The sequence below is a fragment of the Miniopterus natalensis genome, chromosome 5 (assembly GCF_054644295.1).
Source record: "Miniopterus natalensis isolate mMinNat1 chromosome 5, mMinNat1.hap1, whole genome shotgun sequence".
Lineage (NCBI taxonomy): Eukaryota > Metazoa > Chordata > Mammalia > Chiroptera > Miniopteridae > Miniopterus > Miniopterus natalensis.
In genome coordinates, this window is record NC_142085.1 from 37,799,559 (window position 1) to 37,826,100 (window position 26,542).

At 32.8% G+C, this 26,542-nt stretch overlaps 1 protein-coding gene across 1 annotated transcript in view; it reads right to left on the bottom strand.

Moving 5' to 3' along the window:
- Window positions 1-26,542, bottom strand: part of PHIP (PHIP subunit of CUL4-Ring ligase complex) — a 127,117-nt gene that overhangs the window by 80,766 nt on the left and 19,809 nt on the right. Inside the window, exons 5-8 of the mRNA XM_087817480.1 lie at window positions 25,529-25,679; window positions 25,336-25,434; window positions 13,424-13,584; window positions 122-343 (exon numbers count right to left, since the gene is read on the bottom strand). Coding sequence (XP_087673606.1) covers window positions 122-343; window positions 13,424-13,584; window positions 25,336-25,434; window positions 25,529-25,679 — 633 coding nt within the window. The remainder of the gene's footprint in view (window positions 1-121; window positions 344-13,423; window positions 13,585-25,335; window positions 25,435-25,528; window positions 25,680-26,542) is intronic.

The following is a 26,542-nucleotide window of genomic DNA, read 5'->3' on the forward strand; positions in this document are numbered from 1 at the left end:
AAAGAAAGCAGAAATATTCCTTTGTTTTAGTAGACTTTATACAATGAATTATAAAAGTAACTTCTTAAAATTTACTTTAAATTATAATAAAAAAGGATGTTACAAGGATTAAAACAACTACCTGTAGCGATGTTATAGATGCACTGTGGCCCTGAAGAACAGCCAAAGGTGCACATGTTCGAAGACACCAGACTCGGATCATTTTATCACAACTTCCAGCTGCTATCATGGTATTCTCATAGTTTACAGCCATGTCTGATATTTCAGCAGCATGTCCTCTTAAAGTAGCCAATAATCTGCCATCATCTGTTGCCCAGATTTTCACAAGACAGTCATCAGAACCCTTAAAATAAGAATGAATATTAATAGAATTAACTCTATACATTTTAATTCAAAATCTTAACACAGATAAAGAAATCATATCTTTACGTCCATTTCCCAACAATTATATTTTTAAGAACCGAGAAGTGTTAAATACTTGTCCTATCAATTGGCCTGTACACAAGGCTATTTTATTGAATTATTCACTTATAAAGAATACCCGTGTGCCTACATCTAACTGAAATAGGAAGTTACCAATAACTAACATTTACCTATTGGCCCCTACCTACCATCCATAATAACTTCTATCTGCAATCTTGTAAAAGAATCTCAATTTCTGAAGTAAAAAAACAAAATAAATATTGCAAAATAAATGAAATATACAATAGTGACTAATCCTATGTTATTATGTTACATAAAAATAAAAGTAAGCTAATATGGGGCTTTTTCTCCTAGGAAACTAAAAACACAGAAGGTGTAAGTTTCCCATCATTGATCTTCAGCTAAACATACATATAAAGTCACTCAAAGCCATTTATCAGAAAAAATGTTTATCTGTATGAAATCGATTAAAAAAACATAAATTACTTGTTTTCTCTGCAACAGCAAAATAAGCTCAGGAAGAAACTGTAAAGGATACAGTGTATTCTATGGATAACTATATTTACAAATAAACATTCCAATTTCATATAGCCAAAGTAGAGATTAGAACTTTAGGCTTTATTTTTATTTTTTTATTCTAAAATTTTCCTTATTCATCTTATAGCATATAGTCTATTCCCAATCTCTCCCTATATCTCCCTACTTTTCATTATTACAAAGTTTTAAATTTATTCCAAAAAAGTAGAGAATATCATCATTAACCCCATATACCCATTTTCCAGATTCAAAATTTACCAACAGGTTTCAAAGGTTGCATATATTAAAATTCTTTATGACCTCCCAATCTAATTTTTTTTTTTTTAAAAAAGCACCACTGTATCTGACATTACTCAGAGGACCTACAAAAGCAAATGATACTAGTTATCTGCTTCATAATGACAATACATATGGCATATAAACGATCACATAGTATTAATAGAACATGTTACATGCTGTACCCTAACCAGACTCTGCCACCACCACCTAGAACACTCTCAATTAACCATAAAACCAGCTCTTCAGATTTAGCTTTGAAGCAAACTAAATGGGTTACCAACCACTAGAGTAGTATTAAAACTTAACTTTGGTAAAGTATCCACATTAAAATCTGGTATTACCAGCATGTTCACTTAATCTCAGGTTCTTCATCTTCAAAATAAGGAGGTTAAAAGGGATGATCTCTAAAGTTCCCCCAAACTTTAAAATGTGGTGATTTACGCACTCATGCATCCATCTGCTTGTGATTAAGTATGTGCCAAAAACACTGAAGATACAAGGATAAGATACAAAGACACAGTATTCCAGTCCTTCTGAAGCAAGGCAAAGGGTATAAATGCAGTAACATGTCCTAAGTGCTATACAGATAAGATCCAAACAAGGGAGCAGCCTATTTTTCTTGACAACTGGAAAAGTAAGATCTAAAAAGGAAACCAAAAGGAGCAATGCTTAAACAGTCTTATGCATGAGAAGGCAATGTCGTGTAGTAGCAAATGTCTGGGTTAAAGACCTGCTATACCTACTTTCTAGATGCTTGACCTGGGGCAGGTTACATATGACTCCTGTGCTTCAGTTTTCTTATATGTACCTACCTTATTGGGTTGTTGCAAAAACTATGAGTAAATGAAGGTGGAGTGCCTGGTACACGGTAAAAGCTATAAATATATGGACTATCTACCTACATTGCCTTTGTTGGTGGTAGTATTCTTATTCTTATTTTAATAATATTCTTATTAGTTTAAAGAGAACAAATATTCCACATGGTGACTAGAGAGAAAAGTGTAATCAAAAGCGTGAAAAAAATATAAGTACTTTAAGAAACTACAGGTAGGCTAAGCTAACTTAGAGTGTGCGGTGAAGGCATAAGAATAAAGTCGAAAAAACAGTGAAGGACCTTTTATGGCATATTAAGGAATATGGTATAAAATGGGAACACTTTAAGGGTATCAAGCAAGTGAGAGCATCAGGATCAGATTTATGTTTTTCAAAGATCATCCTCGCATCAGTGGGAATTAGGCTAGAAAGTAGAAAACTAGTTGAAAGTTGTTAAAATAGTATAGGCAGAAGAGAATGAGTGATAAAACCGAGATTACTATAGAAGAGAAAGATCAGAGGAAAAGAACAAAATAGCTGTTTGGGAAATTAAAGAAATGAGTACTATATCACTGCTATAGGGGGGAAGTGAAGAAGCAACTATATTAGACTATGACTTCCAGAAAGCTGGTTTACCTGGCACATGGGAAATACGCTAGGTATTTGCTGAGTTAAAAAATGGTTTTAGAGCATTCATTCAACTCTCAATTTCTCTAAATTCCACAAACTAAGTCAATTTATTCACCTTCTGTTACTTACAGCAATATCTGGCTCTGACCTAAATTCACAACACAAATAAAATTTAAGTATGCTAATACAGGTAGAAATATGAAAAAAGTAAATTCATAATTCTCATGCATCACAGTACTGATATAATTTTGTTCTTATGTATCTGAATAAGATTTTGCTTTGAATTCTACTACAGAAGGTGTTTCACATATTTTTCATGTTAACAGGAAAAAAGAAACCCACAGCTTTTTGACCAAAACTTTACTGAAAGTAAGAGTGGCAACCTATGGTCTAAAAGTCAGCCTCCAGTAACCTTTCACCCATTAAAATCTAACACAAAGACCACTATGTTCACACTGAGTTCATTATTTAGTAATCTCATCAATTTTATATTACTTTATAATTCTGCTCTATTTAGACAATAAAAAAACAAATAAATAAAAAAATTCAACACCAAAAAGCACTATGCACATTTTCACCAAGTGTTATTATCCCAATTAACCTTTCTTTTCTTCCATTAAATTGCAGGAGAGAAATATTTAATTTCAGGGGAATTTCTCTTCACTATCCTCTTCATGATCCTACAGAGTAGTGTGTTATCTCCACTCTCACCCCTGCTCCCCAGAACTGGTAGAATTTCAAACAGGACTCTAAAGCATCCTTAAGCAATTTCTTTCTATTCCATGCACCATTAATTATAATCATTCACTTATTTTTATGGGAATGTGAAACTATAGATGATCTGACAAATTGAGCTATCATAAAAATGACTGTCAGAAACATAAATACACTAACTAAAAAGGACTGCAAAAGAGAAGAAAAATTAAATTTATGGGAAAACATTTTAAAAAGTACTAAATATGTGTTTATATCAAATGGGGAAAAAAAAATTCTTTTTAAAAAGACCAAACTGTAGAGTAGAAGTTTTGAACAGATGAACTTTCTTTCCACAAGCTATCTCAAATGTTAGTGAGGTCAATAATAAACCAAAGAGTAGGACATTATAGTCTTTCAATCAAAATGTTAAAAAATACGAGTTATGGACATTAAAATAAAAGCAATGTTGCCTGGCTGATGTGGCTCAGCAGCGGAGCATCAACCTATGATCCAGGAGATCGCGGTTTGACTCCTGGTAAGGGCACGTGCCCAGGTTGCAGGCTCCATCACCAGTGGGGGATGAGCAGGAGGCAGCCAACCAATGACTCTCATCATAGATGTTTCTTTTCTATTTCTCTCTCCTTTCCCCTACCTCTCTCTGAAATCAATACATATTTTCAAAAAATTAAAAAATAAAAGCAATGTTATGTTAATGGTGAAAGGGATGAGATCAATTACATAGTAAGGATGGAGACTGGCCTTGGCTAGGAGGAATACATAGGCTTCTAAGATGTATGAAGGCAAGAAAGGTATAGTAGAGATAGCAATTTTAAAGTAAGCAATAAAGAAAATGGATTCTAACTTTAGCAATTAAAACAAGTATCTGAGGATTATTTCCTAAAAGAGTAGAAGGGGTAAACAAAAAAGGAGGTCAAAAAAGTAAGGAAAGTTTAGAAATATGAAATTAAGAGCAATAAGAAAAAAGGGGGACGGACGGACACAAATCTGTGAGCAGTAAAAGTCCTGATAAAATTAGATAGCATGATTTTAGAAAAACTTCAGCTGACAGCTTTTTTCAGCAAAGTTTCAAGGCCTAGAAAAAAACAAAGTAGTGATTTTTCAGTTGCTAGGATTACGAAATGGCAAGGTGAAAAAAGTTGGGAGTACAAAGTATAGTGGAAGTAAGAAATTCATCTGAAAAGATTTTATCGGAGGAAGACAATAGTGTTTTAAAAATGCCTGTTAAGGAGTCTGGATTTAACCTGGTGAGGTAACAACAGAATTTAAAGCAGACGAGACTTGGTCACTATACTCTTTTAGCCACAATGTTTTAAGAAGTGCATGATCTAGCTAGGTGCAAAACTGAAAATGTTTTTGGAATTCATTTTTAAATCAAATTAAAATATTAAGCTAGCGTTTAATGCCAAGCAAAAAGATAGTAATGGATCACTATTTTCACTTTTCAATAATGTAAAACTCTTGTAATTACTGTGGAAGTATGTTCATTAATGTTACCATTTTTGTCTCTGTCAAACCTAGCATAAACTGAAAACATTATAAATACAATATGAATGTATAGTTTTAGTTTACTTAAATCCCCAAACAAAATATGACACCAAATCTGCAGTGGTTTTTTTTTAAATGTCAAGACATCTTGTCAATGAAAAGACAAAGCCAAGGAAGCAATAAAAAAAAAAAGTACCTTTTCTCTATCCTGAAAAAACACACACCACATAGTGAAAAGTCCTGGTAAGAAACAATGGGACTTAAATAAACCTTAAATTTGCTTCAGCATAGGTATTTAGTTTCAAGTACCCTATAAATTTGCTTATTCTACCACCACACCTAAAGAAGCCATGTACGGAATGATAAAATCCTGTGCCTTTAAAATAATCAATATGCTCCTTAGGACAGAGAGAAAAAACTGAATCAGACACTTAGTCCAGAATTATTGTTATTTCTTTTAATACTTTTAAGGAGATTATGGAGATAGTGGCATCAATGACGTTTTCTTCCAGCGTACAACTGGATCTAACACTGCAGGTAATTCCTTTTTTGTGTGTCTATCCAAACACTGACACTCTAAATAAAGCATAGGCAATGTCTAGTACACACCTGGCTTTGGTAAGTCTGGTAAAGTTGCACAGATCTCTGTGACAAGGCTTTCTACTCATACAACTTGGGTATTAAAATTCTCCTTAAAACCTAGAAAAAATGTCCTACCTATTTATATGAAGACATTATGAAATAACTTCAGACACACGGCATTGAATCAATTAAATCCTATGTAGAGACTAAAGCAGAACCTAAAGTTTATAACCCCAAAACTTAACAGTTTCAGGAAGGCAAGTTTTAAAGGGTTTAATTGAACTATTTATGCATTTCTTTATTTAAACTAAAAGATTAGAGGTGACAACTATGTGAACTGTTCAATGAAAAGTACAAGATGGATCAGTAAATGACAAAGAATGGTTGGATTCTGCAAGCAGAAAACTGCACACATTTGGAAACAGTGCAACAGGTTACTTCTGCTCAGACACCCTTAAAATGAAAAAGTAGATCTATAAACCTCTCCCTGCTAAAAGCAGCATCAATCATGAAGACGAACCAAAGATTATTACTTTGACACGAAGATACAAAAAATTATGTGATTTCTAAACTTATATATTTGAGAATTTGGTGTTTCTTGGCAGAAGCAACAAAGAAAATTCTAATTTCTCTTGCTATTACTGCATAGCTTTATAAGTCAGGTTTCATGTCTTGGTGTCATTAGAATAAACAGAATTAAATGTTTAAAACACTATTCTACAATGTCATTTCTTATTCAAGCTAAAAAGTACTCTGCTCTTCAGACAGCTAAAAATTGCTTACAATTTAAATTTAGTTCAGTGTTGTTTTTTTCAAGAAAGACCATTGGTTTTCTTTCTTACCAATCTATCAGACCTGTTTCATTTCCCTTACAAATTAGCCTAAACTTCAGTAACAATCATTTCAATGCATGCTCAATTTTCTCACTCCTTGTCCACCTAAACCACCAATGACTAACCTTTTATCGATCTAATCATCACTTCCTTGGATCCTGATTCCAGGATGCCAAGTACCATTATGGAAAAGAAGATAAGCGTACTAAATCTGCAACTTTGAAAATTCACGAATCCTCTATTTACTAGAGAGGCTAAGGCTAATATGTAATCTTTTTTTTTTTTTAATCCCTAACTGGTTTGTATTCATCACTCTCTTCCTATTACCAGGCTTTATCACTCACGTCTAGAACCCAGTCCCATTTCCTAACCAAGGCTCTTAGCAGAAAAATATTTCACATTGACAAATAGGGTCTGTTCATTGTGAGCCTAATTAACTAAGCTTTCTAAATCAGGAGTGGGGAGGGAAACTTTTTTCTGCCAAGGGCCATCTGGATATTTATATCATTCTAGGGCCATACAAATTTATCAGCTTAAAAATTAGCCTGCTATATTTGGTCAAACATTTAATTAACTCACCCCTAATGTGAAGGCTGGAACTGCTTTCACTTTGGTGAGCCCTTGGTAGGGCCAGAACAAATGATTTCATGGGCTGGACGTTCCCCACCCATTCTAAATAGTCAAAATAAGATGCTCTTTATACACCCCATCTTCATATATTTATTCTTCTATCTATCCTCCTTAAAGACCACTGCATTTCAATTATCTCCTCTCATATCTTTAAGTCTGCTCTCCTAGTTCCTTCCCCTTGACCCACATAATTTTTCACAAATTTGTCTTTCTATAAATTACCACACTCTAGCTCTCCTTTCCATTACTGTACTAACTTACTGAACGTCCACCATCATTCCTACACTACTTGTCATGCACATTTAAAATATAATTTTGAATTTCAGAGTTTTCAAGAATAGTGCCAATATCTTCCATAGCTCCATCACTCAGAGTCATCAACTACTAACAACTTACTGCATTTTCTCATCACACCTCTCTTCACTTCCTATCTCTCCATTTCTCACACATACACACACACACCCTCTACCATTAGTCTTTTTCTGCACCATTTAAGAGCTGGCTGCAGACTTGATGTCTCATCATTTCTAAATAGCCCAAGGTGTGTTTCTCTAAAACAAGGACACTCAGCTACGTAAGTTGGGAAGTTGATATTGATAAAACTGCCATCAAAGCCTCAGGTCCCATTCAAATTTTGTCAACTATCCTGGCAATGTTCCCTTTTCCTTTTGCCAGGATTCCATACAGCAACACATGTTACATTTTAGTTATACTGTCTCTTCAGTCAGTCTTCTTCAATCTATCTGGAATACTTCCTCAGGCTTTCTCTGTGTTTCATGTCCTCAGAAAGTTATAAAGAATACAGACTGTACACTCTGTAGATGACCCTGACGCTCAGCCTGTCTTTCATGATCAGACTACACTGACTTGGTATATCCCACAGACAAGATGCTGTGTTTTACTCAGTGCACCACTTCAGAGAACACCCGCTGTCAAACCATCCCACCACTAATAAAATGAACTTTGTCACGTTAGGGTTTCCAAGGTTTCTACCCTGTTAAGTTGCAGGGTTTTTTCTTTTAATTGATTAGTATCTTTAATTAAATAGTACCTTGTGAAAATACTGCAAAATTATGACAAGATCTTCAAACTATCTTCTACCAGTGTTAGCCTTCATTGATGACACGCAAATGAATCCACCACCACTATGATGGTTGCTAAACCATTACTCTTTCTAAATTATTAGAAGAGTTTTCCTTTCTCATTAATTCTTTTACCTATTTAAAGCAGTATACACTCATGGATTTCTATTTTAGTCAACGGTAATAAAATAGTCAACGTCTCTGTTCTCACGGTGCTCAGGAAAAGATACAATAAAAAACATCATAAAAAGAGAATATTTTAAGAAAAATACAGTAATGAGAAAGGCACTGGTGGAGAATGGGAGGGAAGGTAAGCAGGGAAGAGTCTCTAAAAAAGTTGTATCTGAAAAGAGAACAGTTAATACAGGAATCAGCCAAAGAAATATTTTGAAGACAATTCCAGGCAAAGGAAATAGCTCATATGAAAAGTCTCTAAGTCATACATGGGTTTTGCAAGTTTATAGTACAGAAAAAGATCAACGTAACTGAAGCACAGAAGGGAATTTATCCTACAGACATTCACAGGTATCTCTCCTAATACAGTCTATTATTCATTTTTTTCTAATTGACTGGTTGATTCATTAATTTGTTATATGCCTACTGTATGCACCAGATATTCTGTAAGGCACTATAGATCTAAAAAGGTTTAAGAGAAAGTCTTTCCTATTAAAAAGCTCATAACTTAATAGACAGACATCTAAACAAATTTATTGCAACATAGTAGGAAAATACAACATAATGGAAGTATGAAGCTCAGTGGTGGTACTCCACATTCAGAAAACAGCGTTTCTTTTTCAATTGTCAAGCTTTTTGGAGGGTAAGTCTGTGTTCAATCTCTTTAATTTTTCAATTCCTAACCTCTCAAGTGCATTGCAATCTCACTCCTATCCCTAATACTAAAACTTTTTTTTTGGTCAAGGTCATTAAAGGCCTTGCCAAATCCCAGATGACTTTTAGTTCTAATTTCACTTTAGGTTTCCATCTTTCATAAAATAGTAATCCTTTGGCTTTTAAGACACTTCTCTTTTAAAATTTTCTCTGGCCTCTTAGGCAGCTCTTTCTCAGTCTCAGTTACTGATTCCTTTCCTTGTCTTTGGTCTGCTTTAAAGAGTGAAGTTTCAGCCTTCTTCCATTACATACTTAGGAGGTAACATAGTCAATTACCATATTCAATAGTTCCCAAGCTGAATCTTCTAGCCTAGATCTCTCTCCTGAGCTCCCACTGCCTTCTGAACATTTCTATTTGGCTAGCTGCATGAGTACCTCAAATTCGACATGTCCCACCCTCACAAACTTCTCCACTTAAATCCCTACATCACAGGAAGTTATAGGACTTTGCAAACAGTCACACTAGTTACATCATCCTATACTACCCTCACTTAAATCCTCCCTACATTCAAATGAATCTCTTAAATCCTAAAGATTCTAGTTTCAATCTGTTAATTCTATCACTACTACCACTGTGACTCTGTTCAAGCCCTGGTATCTTTCATGGATCATTGCCAGAACCAGTTTCTCTGTATATAGAGTTAGTTTCAATCCATCCTCTTTAATAATGCCAAGGGTGTTATTAAAAAGAGAAATTCTACTCATTCTTCTATCTAAATTTGTCATCTTCTCTCCATTGACTTAGGAGAGAAACCCAATCCTTCCTATGTCACAAAAGGATATTGATGATTTTGTCTCCCACCAACATCTCTAGCTCTTGCTTAACAATAATCTCTATTTATTCTTTGCCATATCCAATAATGCACAACCGCACGTTATGTTCTCCCAAAGTTTATAAATGCCTTTCCCCAAGTCTGCAATATCTAATTCAACTCAGCTGAGGTTTCACTTCTCTCTAGGAAGTTTCTCTTACATCTACTACACACTCGATTAGTTACCTCTCTCCTATAAAAGATACCTCAGAATTGTGAGCAGTCTCTCTCTTATCACATTATATTAATATTGTCTGTTGACGATTTGTGAACTCTCCAGGGACATATACTATGTCTTTCATTTCTATATCCTAAGTATTTTAGAACAGCGTCTGGCTCCAGAAGACTGAAGTGTATTACAAGAACGCATAACCTCATCATCTTTATCATAACTCGTTCCATATGAAAATATTTTATACTCTTTTGCCTTAATTTGAAAAGAGAGATACATTTTGTTTCTAAAAGGAAAGGGGAGAAGGTGATGATCTTTTTATAGGGTCCTCAACGTACTTTTGTATTTTGAGTGAATGGCTGACTCCTAAGAGAATTCATTAACTCTACTTTTTTTAACTAAATATTATGTAAGGTGATGATTCTGAAACCAAGTAAAAATAATTTAAAAACTAAGAGAGAATTAGAGAGCAAGCCTTACTCGATAATTATGCTATCTCCCTCCCTGGGTTCTTCTCATGATTCTACTGGGAAACATCCATTATTAAAATATTCTAGTACAAAATATGGGTAAATTTTCCTAATACAGAATTTCATTTATCAATTACAATAATTTCAATTTAAATCTTGCATAGCATTTACAAATAAGATTTAAGTTGGATAAGAACATAATATGGATAAAATTTATTCAAATCTATAAAATTAATACCAGCAGGTAAAACTTAATGACTGCTTACTGTTTATCTTTTTCTATACTAATTATATGCATTATTTCATGTAATCCCATAAAACTCCTATGGGTTGTACTGTTATCTATTCCTCTCCCACTTTTTTTTGAGATGAGACACTGGTGACTGAAGGGGTGAGGACATCTGTCCAAGCTACACTGCTAGGAAATGATAAAGTTGTGAGTTGAAGGAAAAGCCCCTAATGCCAAGCGGAAGCTCTTAACCATAGTGCTATCTAAACTGCCTCTAGCTGTTCCTACTCAGAAAAGATTCAAGAGAATTAGTTCCTTGGAAAAAGCTTTCAAATTTAGCTACCAAAAATCTTTGTAATAAATGCGCAAGGTCTTAAGATACTCAAGACATAAATAGGAAATACTGGTTAGTCTACTAATGAATTGCTATTCCAATAAATAACAACAGTGCGCCCTCTCACTGGAATCTTTCATTGGTCAGTCATGATCTACTATCCTAAAGCCTTATCTTATCAGCTTTTAAAACTGATTTTCAAAGCATTAGTCAGTAGCTAGTATGTTTCCAATGGAATGAGGGAACACTCACGCAGCAGCCATCCCACTTTATAAAGTGTTATGAACAGGGAACACATATTTACCCTACCTGCTACCTGAGGGTTAATCATAAAAATACAAGACATTTTAAATAACAGTACTCTCATATCTTTGCATTTCTATTCACAAGGAAACATTAAGAATCTGTAGCTGCAAATCACCAATAAAAAAATGACAAATGAGAATGACTTTGGCACAATTAGCAAATTATATCACACATGTAAAACATCAACATTTTTAGATTCTTGTTAAGAATACATAAAATAATACAGTGATAATTTTTTCCCTTCATTTATATGTCTTCAACAAAGGAAAATAATCTGAAAACAGCTTCCTCTTCACATATCGTTTCTGTTTCCCAAATCAAATGCTCTTAAAAGTAGGAATTACACATTTGGAACAGAGCTGCAAATTTTTTCTGTACAGAGCCAGACAGTAATTATCTTAGGCTTTGCAGTCATAACTACTCAACTCTGCTGTTGCAGTGCAAAGCAACCATAGATAATACATAAACTAAGCATGTCTATGTTTGAATAAAACTTTATTTCCAAAAATAGGTGGCAAGTGAGATTTGACTTACAGTAGTTTTCTAACCACTGACTCAGAATGGGGCTCTAATAACTCTGTACCACTCTAAACTTATGAGATTGCAAAAGCGTTATTATTTCATTCCATTTCCCCAAAATAACTTCTAGATTATGGACCTACTTTAAATCAAAACATACACAATGCTTCATAAAGTATACAACAACCAAATTTACCATCCCTATTGTCTTTAAAGAAAGAATTCTCATAAGGTACTTTACAAGCATCAAAAATTAAGAAGTTACATATTTATAATCTCAATGCACTGGCACAACTTGTTACTCACCAAAATGAAGTACAAACACAATGTAATGCTTTTTTCTCATTATTTCAGTTTATTACTATTTTTAAAAGAATTCTTTTAAACATTAGATATAAAAAACTCATTTTATGTTTTGAGAACTGAATTTAAATATTAGTATAATGAATCTGAAAAAGCTAAATGAAATTTTCAATTACAATTTGAGAGCAAAATATTGTTGTAGGTATATCAAACACTTTAGCAAATACATACATCTGTTCTTCACTGTGAAAATAATAATCTATCAGAAAATTTAAAATTTTTCATTTTTATGTTGCTTCATAGAGAACAATGGAGATTAAAAAAAAAAAAGGTAAAGGGGGGAATACTAAGGTAGAAAGTGACCTACAAATGCCAGAAACGGGCAAGAATCAGGGAAAAGAGATGTATAAAAATCTTTCTCATATCCTGCTGGTTTACAGATGACTGGGTATACCAGTAGAGGAGGAGAAGTAGATATAAATAAATCTCAGTTTATAAGCATGTTTACTTAAAAGAGGAATCTATAACTGTCTCAACTGTGTAAAATTCACAGCTGCTTGCTTCAAAGACAGAGATAGGAATTTCCATTTTAACTTCCATTTGCTATTTTCTTATTTCTAAAGAAATTAAGAACCTTGTGAATAAATGCACTACTTTTAGCCCACAGAGTAGTATTTAATTGTAAGTAAAACCATGTTAGTGTGAAAAGTACTACCCTCAGTAGGTCTAATAGTTAAGGTGCCTAAAATTAAATCGAAATTTTTCCAAAAGTAATTTTTTCATTTAAAACTGAAAAGCAGTGGTTTTCCCCATTCAACAAGTTAAAAGAAACAACAACAACAAAAATAAACCCAAAGAGCTTCTTTGAATACAACATCATATATATTATAAAATGAGGTGTTAAGGAGAAAAGATGGTAAGTAAAGCATGGTAGATATGCTCAGAATTTTTTCTATCACTGTTTTAAAGGGAAACTTCCCAAAGGCTAGTGGTTTTCTAGAAGTAATATAAAGAGACACATTTAGTAATCTCCTCTAATATGCTTAACACACTTTGAAAATGCCCTTGGTTTAGAATTAAAATTATTATATTATATTTTGCAAAATTTCAAACTGCATATTTGAAATAATTCTGGGAATTACACTTATCCATGATGAAGAACTATAATATAGCAATGACTGTGGTATAACATGTCTTTCAGGAATTTTCCAAACTTGGATAAAGTCCAGCCTTAAGTAAAATCTTCTGTTAATAAGCTAAATTACCTGAATTTCCAGTTTTACATTAAAAGGAAAAACAAAGGTTTTATCTGAACTTCAACTATAAGCAACATTTCTTCGATTCCACATAAGAATTAAAATATTTTAAAAATTACTTACAGTAAATATCCGTCTGCCAGTTCTATCAAAAGTTACACAGTACACAGATGACAAGTGTCCAAGAATTCGTTTATGCATTTTCATGTGCTGATATACTGCAGTTGGAACAAGTCGCTCAAGCCTGTATTTCCCATTCAGCCTCCTCGAAAACAAAGTATCCGCTACCAAGAAAAAGGAGGAAAATATGTATAATTCAGAAATTATTTTTCTTAAGTATTACCTTTAAAGAATTCACATATTCTAACCTCTCATATGTCAGTAAAAATAAAAATGCTTTCTAATGTATATGGCTCCTAGTTAAAAGTTTCCAAAACAGTCAATAAAAACCTATTATTTCACCAGAAATACATTAAGTCAGGCCTTTTATCCTCATTTTTCAAAGAAGCAAATTCAGTTAAATGACCTGTCTAAAGTCACAAAGTAAATAAAGAATAAAACTAGGATTTAAATTCAGACATCTTTACTCTCTGGATAGTGCTCTTTAAAAACCAAACTCATTTTATATGATATTATTTCTTTAAAAGGGCCCAATGAGATAGGTTTCCTTATAAAAGCAGTTAAACTGGATCCAGTAATTTTTAGTTTTTATCATCCAGCAATTGCTAAACACTCTAAATCTGACATGCCAAACAATGTTTTTAAAAACTTTACAAATGAAGACAGAGAAATAACTCATAGCATTATTTTTAAAAATAAAAATTAAACTGGAGATCTTGCCAAATGACTATATAATGATTCCTTCTCTAAAACCTATCTGTTCTTTTTTTCAACTAATTCATTTTAACCATCTTTCAAGATATGACTGAAATTCCTGTCTACCCCAAAGCCTGATGTGCTGACTGCAGCACAAAATGTTCTCTTCCATCTAAATTCTGACTACTTATCTTCTATACTGATAATTATGAACAAAGACGACGTTCAATAAACGTATGCTGACTGATCAGCAGGCACATTTTTCGCCTACAGATTATCTTTTAATATAAAGCTTTATTTCTGACTGCAACTGCCATCTAGTAAGCACTAAGATGGATAGTAAGCACTATAGTTTCTTACTTTAATTTAGTCCCAAATATAATTAAATATGTATAAAAAATGCTATTTATCCTAGATATAGAGCCTAGCAATTATGTCTGAAAATTGATGAAATACAAATATCTCAGCTGTATGGTAAAGAATATCAGTATTTTTAAAATCCACATACAATAAATGTTTGTATATTTAAAGTAATGTTTGTATATTTGAAAGAAAAAAAAATCTTAGGGACTGGTGAGGAGATATATAGAAGAATGCATTGCAATATTTCAAGAAATAATTGTATTATGCTTGTATGTTCTTTTACTATATCAATCATTTTATTTTCTAATACAGTATCTCTCCTGCTGTTAGCATATAAATTCTATGCAACAATCTATTTCAACATCTAAGAATATCTAAGATAAGTTTTAACAACTGTGAATTAGCCTATTTACCCTTAAGCTGGCTACACAACCACTTAATAGTGATTCAATAAGTTTCTAGTAAGCCCTGATACATTTTTTTTCCTTATGCACAGAAATGGCCTGGTAAAAGACATCCTCCAGTGCTTTGACTCCAAACTGATTTAGAAAAGGAATCACACAAAAACATAGACATCAATTGTCCTGTCAAACAATAACATAAATAATCTTATCCAAACACTAAGAATTAATGAAATTTCAGGCCTACCTGTCTGTTCTGTAAGAAAATAAGTGATAACACATATCACAAGCACTGACAGTGTTACCAAAACATAGTTTAATTCCCTCCATACAAAATTCTAAAACTGTCAAATTTTATTAAAATATTTAACATTGTTCAGGTATAAAAAATGGTTGTTGAAGGTAATTATAATAGCAAAATTATTATTGTAATGATGATGAAGCACTTGATTGTGTTGAAATTTTAAAAAATGAATTTGTTGTAAAGATCATTTGGAAAATCAGTTGAAGAGTATTTTCTAAGCAAAAAACACTTCCCCCTTAGGTAAAGAGAAAAAGATATTACTGCTCTCTTAAACAGTTTTTACTGAATCTTTACCTAAACCGGGATTAAATCTTCATTTTCATTTTGAGAGTCGACTGAAAAAAAGAATATCCCTCTCAAAAAGTTACTTTACAGTCAACTTTTCAAGTAAAACTTTCCAGAAACAACATTAAGTGCAATATATTTATAGTTAAAATTATATTCCAAACTACCCTTTGTTATGCTTCACTACCAATTAATTTGAATACCTACACTATGACTGTATCCTAAGGGAGAAGGTACCTAGCCAAGACTTTGCTCTCAACCAAATTACAAACTTGTGCAACAGTACTAAAAGATATTACCTACAGAGAGAGCAGTATATGTAGAGTTTCCAGGTAATAAGTTGGTAATTCAAACTTGACATAGGGAGTTAGAAAATATAAGTGTAGTTCAATAGTTAAAGTTCAACTTGAAGAGGCTGAATTTGAAGAAGGCCTGACCAGATTGAATAGAGAGAATTTCAACAAAGGTAGAGAGGAGGACATTCTAGGACTCCCACTTAGTAAACTCACATTTTATTTTACTATACAATTTGCATGTCTATCTCCCTTACCAGATTCTTAAGTACCTTAAAGACAGAAATTTGTCTTATATATATTTCTTACAACTGAGTGTAGAACCTTTTAACTAAAAGTATATAAATGGCCTGGCTGGGCGTGGCTCAGTGGTTGAGTGTCGACCTAGGATCCAGGCGATCAGGGTTCGATTCCCGGACAGGGCACACGCCTAGGATGTGGGCTCGATCAATGACTCTCTCATCACTGACGTTTCTATCTCTCTCTCTCTCCCTCTCCTTTCCTCTCTCTGAAATCAATGAAGATATATTTAAAAAAACAAAAAAGTATATAAATGAATCTTAATTAATAATAAGATACACAAGATGGTTCAATTTAATTCATAGTTTTATGGCAGAAAGACAAATGGTAATTATTCACTTTCTAAAGAAACTGTTAATAGATTAATTGGATTTGAGTAAAAAAGGAAAGGACTCTTGGATTATAGGAACTCCTTAAATTTTATCAGACTAGAACATCAATTTTCTAAATGAGCATGGTTAAACAGATATAAGAGATCACAAAGAAATAAGTTTGTTATATGACATTACAATAGTTTAACCCTAAATCAAGTAGCATATATGGCTTTGGTTTAAAAAGCACATTTATTTTCATAAGTATGGTGATGGGAAAGATTCTTAAATTAATTCTGCGAAAGCAAATCTCTATATTCTTCACTTGGAAAATTCTTTCTTACTCCCCAGAGCCAGTTAAAATGTCACCTCCTCTAGTAAGACTATAGTGAATATAACTGGTCACCTTGCAACATTTATTCCTCTGCTCAAAACTGCAATGCTCTTCATTTCATTCAGAGTAACACCAAATTCCTTATACATTCGTCTACCGAGGCCCTGCATAATCTTGTCTCCCATCACCTCTATGACATCACCTACTGCTTCCTCCCCCCAACCCCTTATTTGGTCTGCTTTAGCTACTCTAATCTATCCCATTCTTCCAATACATCAGGCATATTCCTAATTTAGGGTCTTTGCATTGGCTGTTCCCTCGGACTAGAATACTTCCCCTCACATGGCTAATTCCTTGACCTCCTTCAAGTCTTTTTTCATATGTCTGTCAAGGCCTAACCTGATCAGCCCATTGAAAACTGCAACCCATTCCCTACCACCACCACCACCCATAACTCCTAATCCCCCTTTATGTAGCTCTATATTTGCTGTTTTTCCATCACTTATCACCTGATGCTATACATTTATTTGCTTATTATGTTGTTTATTTCCTACTCCCCCACTACAACATAATAAGCTCTCTATGGGCAGAATTTCTGTGTGTTTTGCTCTTTGATTAGCTTATGAGCTGACTGATAGTGATGGCTGGCACTTAGTAGATGATCAAAATATATCTGGTGAATTTAATGAATAAATTACATGTTAATAAAACAATTAGGTTTAGAAATAAAACAAAAATGGAGGATTTCTTTATCGTACAGATTGTAGATGCAAATATCTCTAAACAGTTCTTCATTTCAAATGCCCTGCTAAATTGATTTAATTTGGAGGGAAAGGGAGAAATAAACATATTTACTCAATTTTCTGAGTAAATAGACCAGTAAATGAAAGAAACATTCCAGAAATCACCAATCACTATTATCCATTCAAAATACCAATCTCTTTCAAGTCTGAAGAGAGGAAAGGAGCAAAATAACAAGTGTCATTGGTAGCAAATCATTCAGAAGTCTTTGAAGCCAAGTCTACGTGCATAAATCTACAGAACTAATTACTAGAGATAAACAAAAGACCCATGATTTCTTCACGTCAGATATAACTGTGTACACATATCTAACCAGTGGGTTCTTCTTAGCTACTACTTCTCAAGGTACTAGGATGATAAATCAAATTCCCCCACAAGCCACTTTTTCCTAGTACACACCTATTTATTTTTCAACAACTAATTTCTCTAATCATAATATTAATGAATACTCAATGTAGAAAATAAAAACATAAAAAAGAAAATTCTATAATTCTATCACCTAAAGTGATCACTTTTAAAATTTTGCAAAGGTTTCCCTTATAAATAGCATTTTAACAGCTATGCTATATTCCTAAATGAAATAAGAGCAAGGCTTTAAGTTTGACATACTAATGTTCAAATTTGACACTGTGGTTGACTTGAAGCAAGTTTCTCCAACTTTAATTTTTCCAGTTACATTTCTAGGAACATTTTCCACAATATACTTTGCTTTCATATTATGCTGTTTTTTGACATCTCACGATTTCAAAAATTTTACAGTCAATTCTATCAATATTTTTCCTTTTGTTTATAATTTCTTCTACTACCACCAGCCAACAGTACAATAAATACCCACTTTCACATTTTTAAATTTTTTGTTGGTTTAAATGTCTTTAACTCCTTAATACAGCTAGCGCTTCAGTATATACTAAGAGGTGAGTCACTAAAGATTTGGAGGGAAGATTTTTCTCCCCCAAATGATCAACCATTTGTTCCAGCCTTTTCACTTACTAATCCTTCTCTATTCCATTAAATTGTGATTAAATCATCTTATATACATATTTCTGTACCACGTCACTCACAACATGTCTATTTATATGCCAGTACCAAAATTTTTATTTTATACATAATGATGTTTTAATATTTATCCAGCTATTATACTTTATTATGTGTCAATTTTGAAATGTCTTAGTCTTGATTATTTATTACATAATTTGAGGATCACTGAAAAATTTTAAAAAGAGTAAGTTGGAAATATATTTCATTTCCTTCACTTACAAACAACTGACATCTCTCTAACCAAGAACATGATGTTTTCTTCCTATAGCTGGGACAAGTGTTCAATGCATACGATTTTAGAAAAATATAAACATAAAGTTACCTTAGCTTTTCTCACTATTCAAATCTGTACCATCTGAACTAAGCTTCATGGGGGGGAAATGGATAGCTGCCAGAAAACAGCATCTGCAATAACCACAGTAACTACATTTTTAGGACATTAGAAAAATACATAATAAAATCTTTGCAAATAAGAACAAACTTAAAGCAGAAATACCATAACCCCTTCTTCTAAATTTTTTTCTCCTTCCGCTAAATACTTAGTAAAATGGAAAGGACACATGGTGCAACTGCAATAAATTATCCAAGATCAAAATTAACCATTGTTTAAAATGATGAGTTGGAGAAAAAATTAAATTACTATAAATTTACAAAAATGCAGAGGTTTTTTTTTTTAATTTTTAACAATATAATATGCTATACAATGTCTACTCCAGTGTAGGAAAGCTGTTCCCCCTAAACAATCAAAGCTGAAAGGTCTCAGAACTAGTGCCTACAACTTCTACGAGCTCATGAAAGCAAAGCCCTAGTGATGGTATAATAAATGCAAGCAGTGTGTGGCTATAAGATCCCAAAACCTGAAAACCAACTTTTGTGCCAGTACCAGAATTAGATGAGGAGGTGGAGAAGATAAAATATGTAACTCAGAAGGTATCTCAAGTACAACGTGTGCTCTTTTCTAATACAGAAGAAGGGGTACTCAGGTCAGAAACAATACCAGAGTACTTTACCAAAAGTATTTTAATTAATTTTTATTAAATTCATTTTTGTACTATATTTTGACTAATTTTATTCTATGATTCTAGTTAAAGAAAATGAAAAGCTCCCAGAGTTTCTGTAAATAAAATGCAAAAGTAGTTATAACTGCTTGGCCAGTGTAGCTCAGAGGTTGAGTATCAACCTATGATCCAGGAGATCGCAGTTAGATTCCCAGTCAGGGCACATGCCCAGGCAGGTTGCAGGCTCAATCCCCAGTAGGGGGGCGTGCAGGGGGGCCAATCAATGACTCTCTCTCATCATTGATGTTTCTAAACAATTCCCAAATTAAAGCACAAAAGAATTCTGAATAATCAGTAAGTACCTAGGTTTTTTTTTCATCTCCATGGTCTGTGTTAATAAATGTTTTCTAAATGTAAGATTAATAACTCATAACTATAAAATAAGAGTTTGGAAACCTATAAAACTAAACTTGAGTAAACTATAAAAAAATATTGATAAACACGTAAAACAAGACCACATAAAAACAAATTTCAAACTGATCTACGCCTTAAATGGGGGTACTGCTTCCAGGATACCCCCTGTGGATACTCAAGTCCCTTATATAAAGTGGCATAGTATTGCATATAACCTACACATATTGGCCTGTATGCTTTTAAAATTATCTCTGTATAACTGATAATACCTAATACAATGTAAATGCTATGTAAATAGTTGTTGTATTGTTTAGTAAATAATGACAAAAATGTTCATGTTCAGTAGACATGCAATCATTGTAGGCTTTACTACACAGTACACAGCAGCAACAATATTTCTCAAATATTTCTGACCAGTGGTTGGTTGAATCCATGGATTCAGAACCCGTGGATCTAAAGGGTGGACTGTAGTTTTCCCAACAAAATAATGTTACATCCATGACCAGGAACTAAGAGGACAATTTCTAACTAAGTAAAAATGACCTTCCAAGTTCATTCCAAGTTCAAAAAGTTGTCTATATATATGGTGTTGGTGATTTCAGAATTTCTATCAGACAAATGTACTGTGCAGTATAAGATGTTTGATAAGGCATAAAATTTTACTCATTTTAAAGAACCACAAAAATATTCTAATAAAAAGGAGATATGAATGTGGGGGGTCAAAATATAGCTATATAATTCACTAAAAGAGAAGTTATGATAAAGCCAAAAGTCAAATACCTTGATAAAATGACTATGAAAAAGAGAAAAGTCACCAGGGCTTAAGAGTGAGAAAGAGGTTCTCACTAGAAAGATCTCAAGAATATGATGGTAGAAAAAGGCTTATCTGATATAATTAACAATGTGGATAAATGTCAAAATACAATATACAATGTGGGGAGGAAAGGTGCTATAGAATGCTATTAAGGTATGTAGCAGGTTTGGAAAATAATGGCTAATATTTGCAGAGTGCTTTACTACATGCCAAGCACTGTTCAAGGCACTTTACATATATTCTCATTTAATCCTCACTTATCTTTTAAGGTAGGCACTACTATTATCCCCAATAAGGAAACTGAAGAACAATATGTAACTCTCCCAGAGATGAAACCCAGGTTTGAATTCAGTCTGATTCAAAGAGTGCACTCTTACCAAGCTGCCTAGGTAGACAAATATTAGGGAAAAAGACTAAAAGGAAACATACCAAAGTACTAATAGCAGATAACCAGTGAGATGACTGATATTTGAGCTGTTCTTATTTTCCAAGTTTTCTCCACTGAGCATATATTCATTCTGCTTAATTTTTTAATTAAATAAAGTATAGCTCAATCTATGGCAAGGAACTCAAAAGAGCAATATGGAAAATCTAAATTGTCTAGAGAGATTAACTTAAATTCAAAGACTGAGAAAAATAGGCCCACGGATAAAGATGCAAGGAACTTAAGTTTATTTAATCATAAAAAAGAAACCATAAAGATTAATAAGTATATTAAACTATCTGAATGTATACTATACTAGAAAATAACCACTGTCTATTTGACAATGGAGTGAATGATACGCTACAAAGAATTCACATCTGGTTTGATTAGAAAGCCATGAAATAATACAAAGGGCTATCAATTTTGTTTATAACTTTTGTTTCTAATACATCAAGATAGTTAGGTCCAATTTAATTTGGGAAGGAATTGTATAGTGAATTAACATTTAATTCACTATAGAGCCAACTGAAAAGCTTGCCACAATAATTTTTCTGAAGTTATTAGCCAGAGATAATCTGGGAAATAATTCAACACAGACTGATTTATTTCTACAGCACCATCTGATCTCTATATCATCCTGTACCAATAACTAACAACTGACCAACATAGGAACAAGACAAATAAATTTATAACCATAACCGTAACTATAGTAAACAAAAGTCCCAAGTTTAGTTAAAGTAGAAAGGGGTTGCAACATTAAAAGGATAATCCTGTACTGTAATCCACAAAAAAAAAGGGAGGAAGGCAAGAGAATGGAAGAGTAAAGGGAAATAATCACCTGGTAACACAATGCCCATGAAAGCTTCTCTCATTTTACTATTCTAACTAACGTAATTACTATGCACAGTAGCTATCCTCCAAATCTCTACACAGTCAATTTTGATGCTTAGTTGTACCTCTTATTTGAAAAATAGCATGTTTTTAAGATTTAGCACATACCACAAAGATGAATAATGTCTGAAAACAAATACTAACTGAAATAAAATACAGAAAGCAATGATTCCAAGAGTTAAGCAAAAAATATAATGAACCAAGTATATAACAAGCACTAAAAACAATCCAGCTTTTCCTTAGAGATTTCAAAAAATGTAAGTTAAAAAAAAAAAAGTAGGTAAAATTGGCAGGCGTTCTAGTACAGGTATTTTTTTTCTTTTATATATAAAGAACTAGTATTTTCCTGATATGAATAGAAGAAAAAATTTATAATAAACCCTAAATATAAAGTCTTTCAGAAAGGTACAGTTGCCTGCTTGGTAATTAATTCTGTTACCTAAATACATCAGTTGCATTTCTCTGTTGTAACACAAAACTCAAGATATTTTTGTCATATTTACATTCCTTATATCCAGGTCAGTAATATATAATTACCTGACCATATATGACTAATACCAATCTTCTTGAGTAGGCAAAGGTTACTATTTCAAAGTTTAACTTATTGAGAATAAGGCTCAGAATAATGGAGTCAGTCTGGCTTCATGACTCACTAAATGTGTAACCTTGGTCAAGTTGCCAAAACTTCCCATGCCTCAATTTCTTTCTGTAAAATAATAATAGTTCCTCCTACAGTCCATTTAAGGTTTTAAAAGGGAAAATACTAAGAGCACTGTCTGGTACACAGTAATTACATAGCAAATGTTAATAGGAAAGTTATTTACTATCAAGCCTCTTGCACTTTGTCTATCACAGAGCTGCCTGACAAGGTATTCAAAGAGCAACATAACGGATTTCCTTAATTATATGGACCTGAAGTTCTCAAAGAGAGAAACTTTTCCCTATAGGGGAAGCTCCTATAATATTTTATCTTCCATTTCTTTCAAAAATACTATTCTTCCCCAGTTTAATTTTCTATGTGTGAACATATTATGTTGTATCAAATTCTTTGATTGTTTTTTAAAATAGTTGTTCTTTATAATAAGCTTATATATAGAAATTATTATTATTATTTTTAATCCTCACCTGAGGATATTTTTCCATTGCTTTTCAAAAGAGTGGAAGGGGGAGGGGAGAGAGGGAGAGGGAGAAACATCAATGTGAAAGAGACACATTGATTGGTTGACTCCCACATGTGCCCCCCTCCCCCAGGATGGAGCCTGCAACTGAGGTACATGCTCTTGTCTTGGCTGGAATCGAACCTGGGACCCGTCAGTCAACAGGCTGATGTTCTAACCACTGAGCCAAATCAGCTAGGGCTATATATAGAAATCATTATTTAACCAGGGCAATTGTATGCTTAAAAAAAAAAAAATCAGCCCTGATTACCAACATACAAATATCACCTTTGGAAAATAGGTCAGAAAAAACAATCCAGAAAGCATCAGAGAGATAAAAAGAATATAACTCATAAAAAAAGAGAGTAATAGAAGAGTAAAGAAGTCTAGCATCTGTTCAACCCGAGTTCCAGAGGAGAGAGAATGAAGAAGCAGAGACAATATATTAAAAGATAATGACTGAGACTTTTCAAATGCAATAAAAGACATTATAGATTCAAGCCTAATAAACCTCAAACAAGATAAATTTAAAAGAATTGACACCAAGAGACAAACTACAGGAAACCAATAAGAAAATCTTAAAAGTAACCAGAAAAAAAGAAATGGCTTTCCAATAGGGTTAGTAGATTTTAACACAAATATATCAGTAATTGTATATAAAGGACAAAATGCCCCAAATAAAACAAAGACTGTCATATTGATTTTTTAAAAGCCACTTCTATACTATTTTAAGAGATACAGAAAATAAAAGGATACAGGAAAATAAAAGACTGCAAGTGAAACAATGGAAAAAGATATACAAACATAAAGCAAAATTATGCAAAATTAATATTGATTAATGGTATAGTAAGTATTCAGAAAAGGAAAAAAAAAGTAGGATTTAGATGGATGGAAGAAATAGGGAGAATAACTCCTGGCTAGACAGGAGGATGGGGTGCAAGAAGAGGCTATGATTAAAATATGAAGGCCTCTGAAATTCACAAGTTTAGACTTGGTGGTAAAGGAAATATAGCACCATTAAAATATCCTACAAACCTCTTTATACTACCTTGATCAGAAGAGCAACATAGCTAAAGCAAAATTAAATAAGATGAATAATATTACAGTGTTATACAGTATGATCTGGAAGAGAGAGAAGAAGATATCAGAAGCAAGGAGACTAGTTTGGATGATCTGTAGGAGTCCATGTACAACAAAGGCCTGAGAAGGTAAAGGGATGAATCTAGGAGGCATTTCAAGAGGAAGACCTATCTCCGTCAGTTTTCTTTCTTTGAAATTTTAAAGGCAAAAAAAATACACTATGCTTTATAAAAAATAAACTATTCTTGTTTTCCACCCTTATATTCTGTATCATGATACAGTCACCCATTAAAACAACCTAATAATATACAGGTTATTAAACCAGAGATTTTCAATCTTTTTCATCTCATGGCACACATAAACTAATTACTAAAATTCTGCAGCTAACCAAAAAATATATTTTTTGCTGATTTGACCCAAAAAATAGGCATAATTTTTATTGATTTAAAATAATAATAGTAATAATTACCTACCCCTTTTGCTCCAAAGTGACTTTTTAAAAAAGTCAGGTTCCTATACTTGTAGATAAGGATTTCTGGTACCAAGAATTAACCAATCAGACACAACCTCATTATGTGACATGACCAGTAAGACGCAACTCTATTATATGATCTATATATTTATGGTTCAAGACAGGGAATTCACACCGGACAGCTATCATTGTTTTGGCTATAGTCCTTATTTTATTTGACAATCTAAGGGAAAAGAGGTTAGTGCCCTGACTAAATAGTGTGGGGTTAAAAATTGCTATAGTAATTCTTTCTAAAAATAAAATACCAATGAACTAATTAGCCTAAATTAGGTACAAATCCACAACCCACAATTACATATTATGACTTCTTCACCATTAAGATCACTGATGTAAGAAAAAAATCTGATGACGGCTTTTTCCTCTTTGAATGCTAATGTACATAATATAAAATTTTCTGATTTCACAGTAACTAAAAAACATTTTTATTTTCTAAAGCTCTTTACCAAAAGAGTATCAACCTGGAAATGAACTTAACTCACCAATGCTGGGTGGGCTACCATAGTTAATTGGTGACTCAGGTGGTCTTCCACAATGCAATGCAGCCAGAGCAGATCCTTTCCACACAACATGCTTGCAGCCTATTAAACACACATATTTTTATAGATACAAAAATAGGATACAAAGACAGGGAAAAAAAAAAAATGTCTAAATGCTATTAGAAATTTGCCATACTTTTGTTTGTACGTAGCAAGGACTGTCTTCCAGCTCCTAATAAAGTTTGTACTCCAGGAACACTTTGTGGAATTTCTTGTTCAAGAAGAGGTCCTAATCGATGACATATTTGCAGCAAGTGATCAGGTGCTAAATGTCTGTAATACTTCACCTATTATATGAAAGACATAAAACATTTGCTAAATAAGGTAATATACATTCTTTATAGTAAATAAATATACTTTAAAAAACACAATAATGTGTTCTGGTTAGTCAACATTTTGTTTTACTTGGGAGAACAGCTCATGTTTATTTGGTGAAATGACTTGACTCACAGAATAGAATAGCTACCCAACCATCATTTAATCCATGGAGGAGGAAAAATACTAAGGAATTAATGTAACCTAAATATAGCAAGTTTTAAATTAACAGATGCTAGTCAATGAAAATACTGAATGATGAAAAAATATATAGCATTATAACCTAAAATAGTATGTTTCAGTTTAACATTTTAATTTTCAAAAACTTCAAAAGAAAACATCAAACTATAAAATACAGAAATGTTTTATATCCTTGATATTAGAGTATCTCCAGAATAATTAAGGATTAAATAAACTTGACAGTTCATGTTTTCATTATAAAATTTAAAAACACAGAACATCTATGCTGAGTTTTATAACTGACCTAAAACCTAACATAAAGGCCAAATTCTAACTATTAATTTAAACATATTTTGACTATAGAAAAAAAATCTACCTACTAGAAAGTTTGAGCATTTCTGGAACAACTTCAAAACACTGCTTAATTTATGTTACCATTTGAAAACACATTATGAAATGCTAATATTTTTATTACTTATCCTACGGTGTTTTTAATAGACAATATTTACATATTAATCTAAAGAGAATTACAGAAAATAAAGTATACTATTTTATCACTTTATATTTAGGTTATTAAGTTACTAACAATTTCTCACTGTAGTACCTAAATAATACTCCAGTTCAGCTGTTCTCAATGTGTGTTCTGAGAACCCGT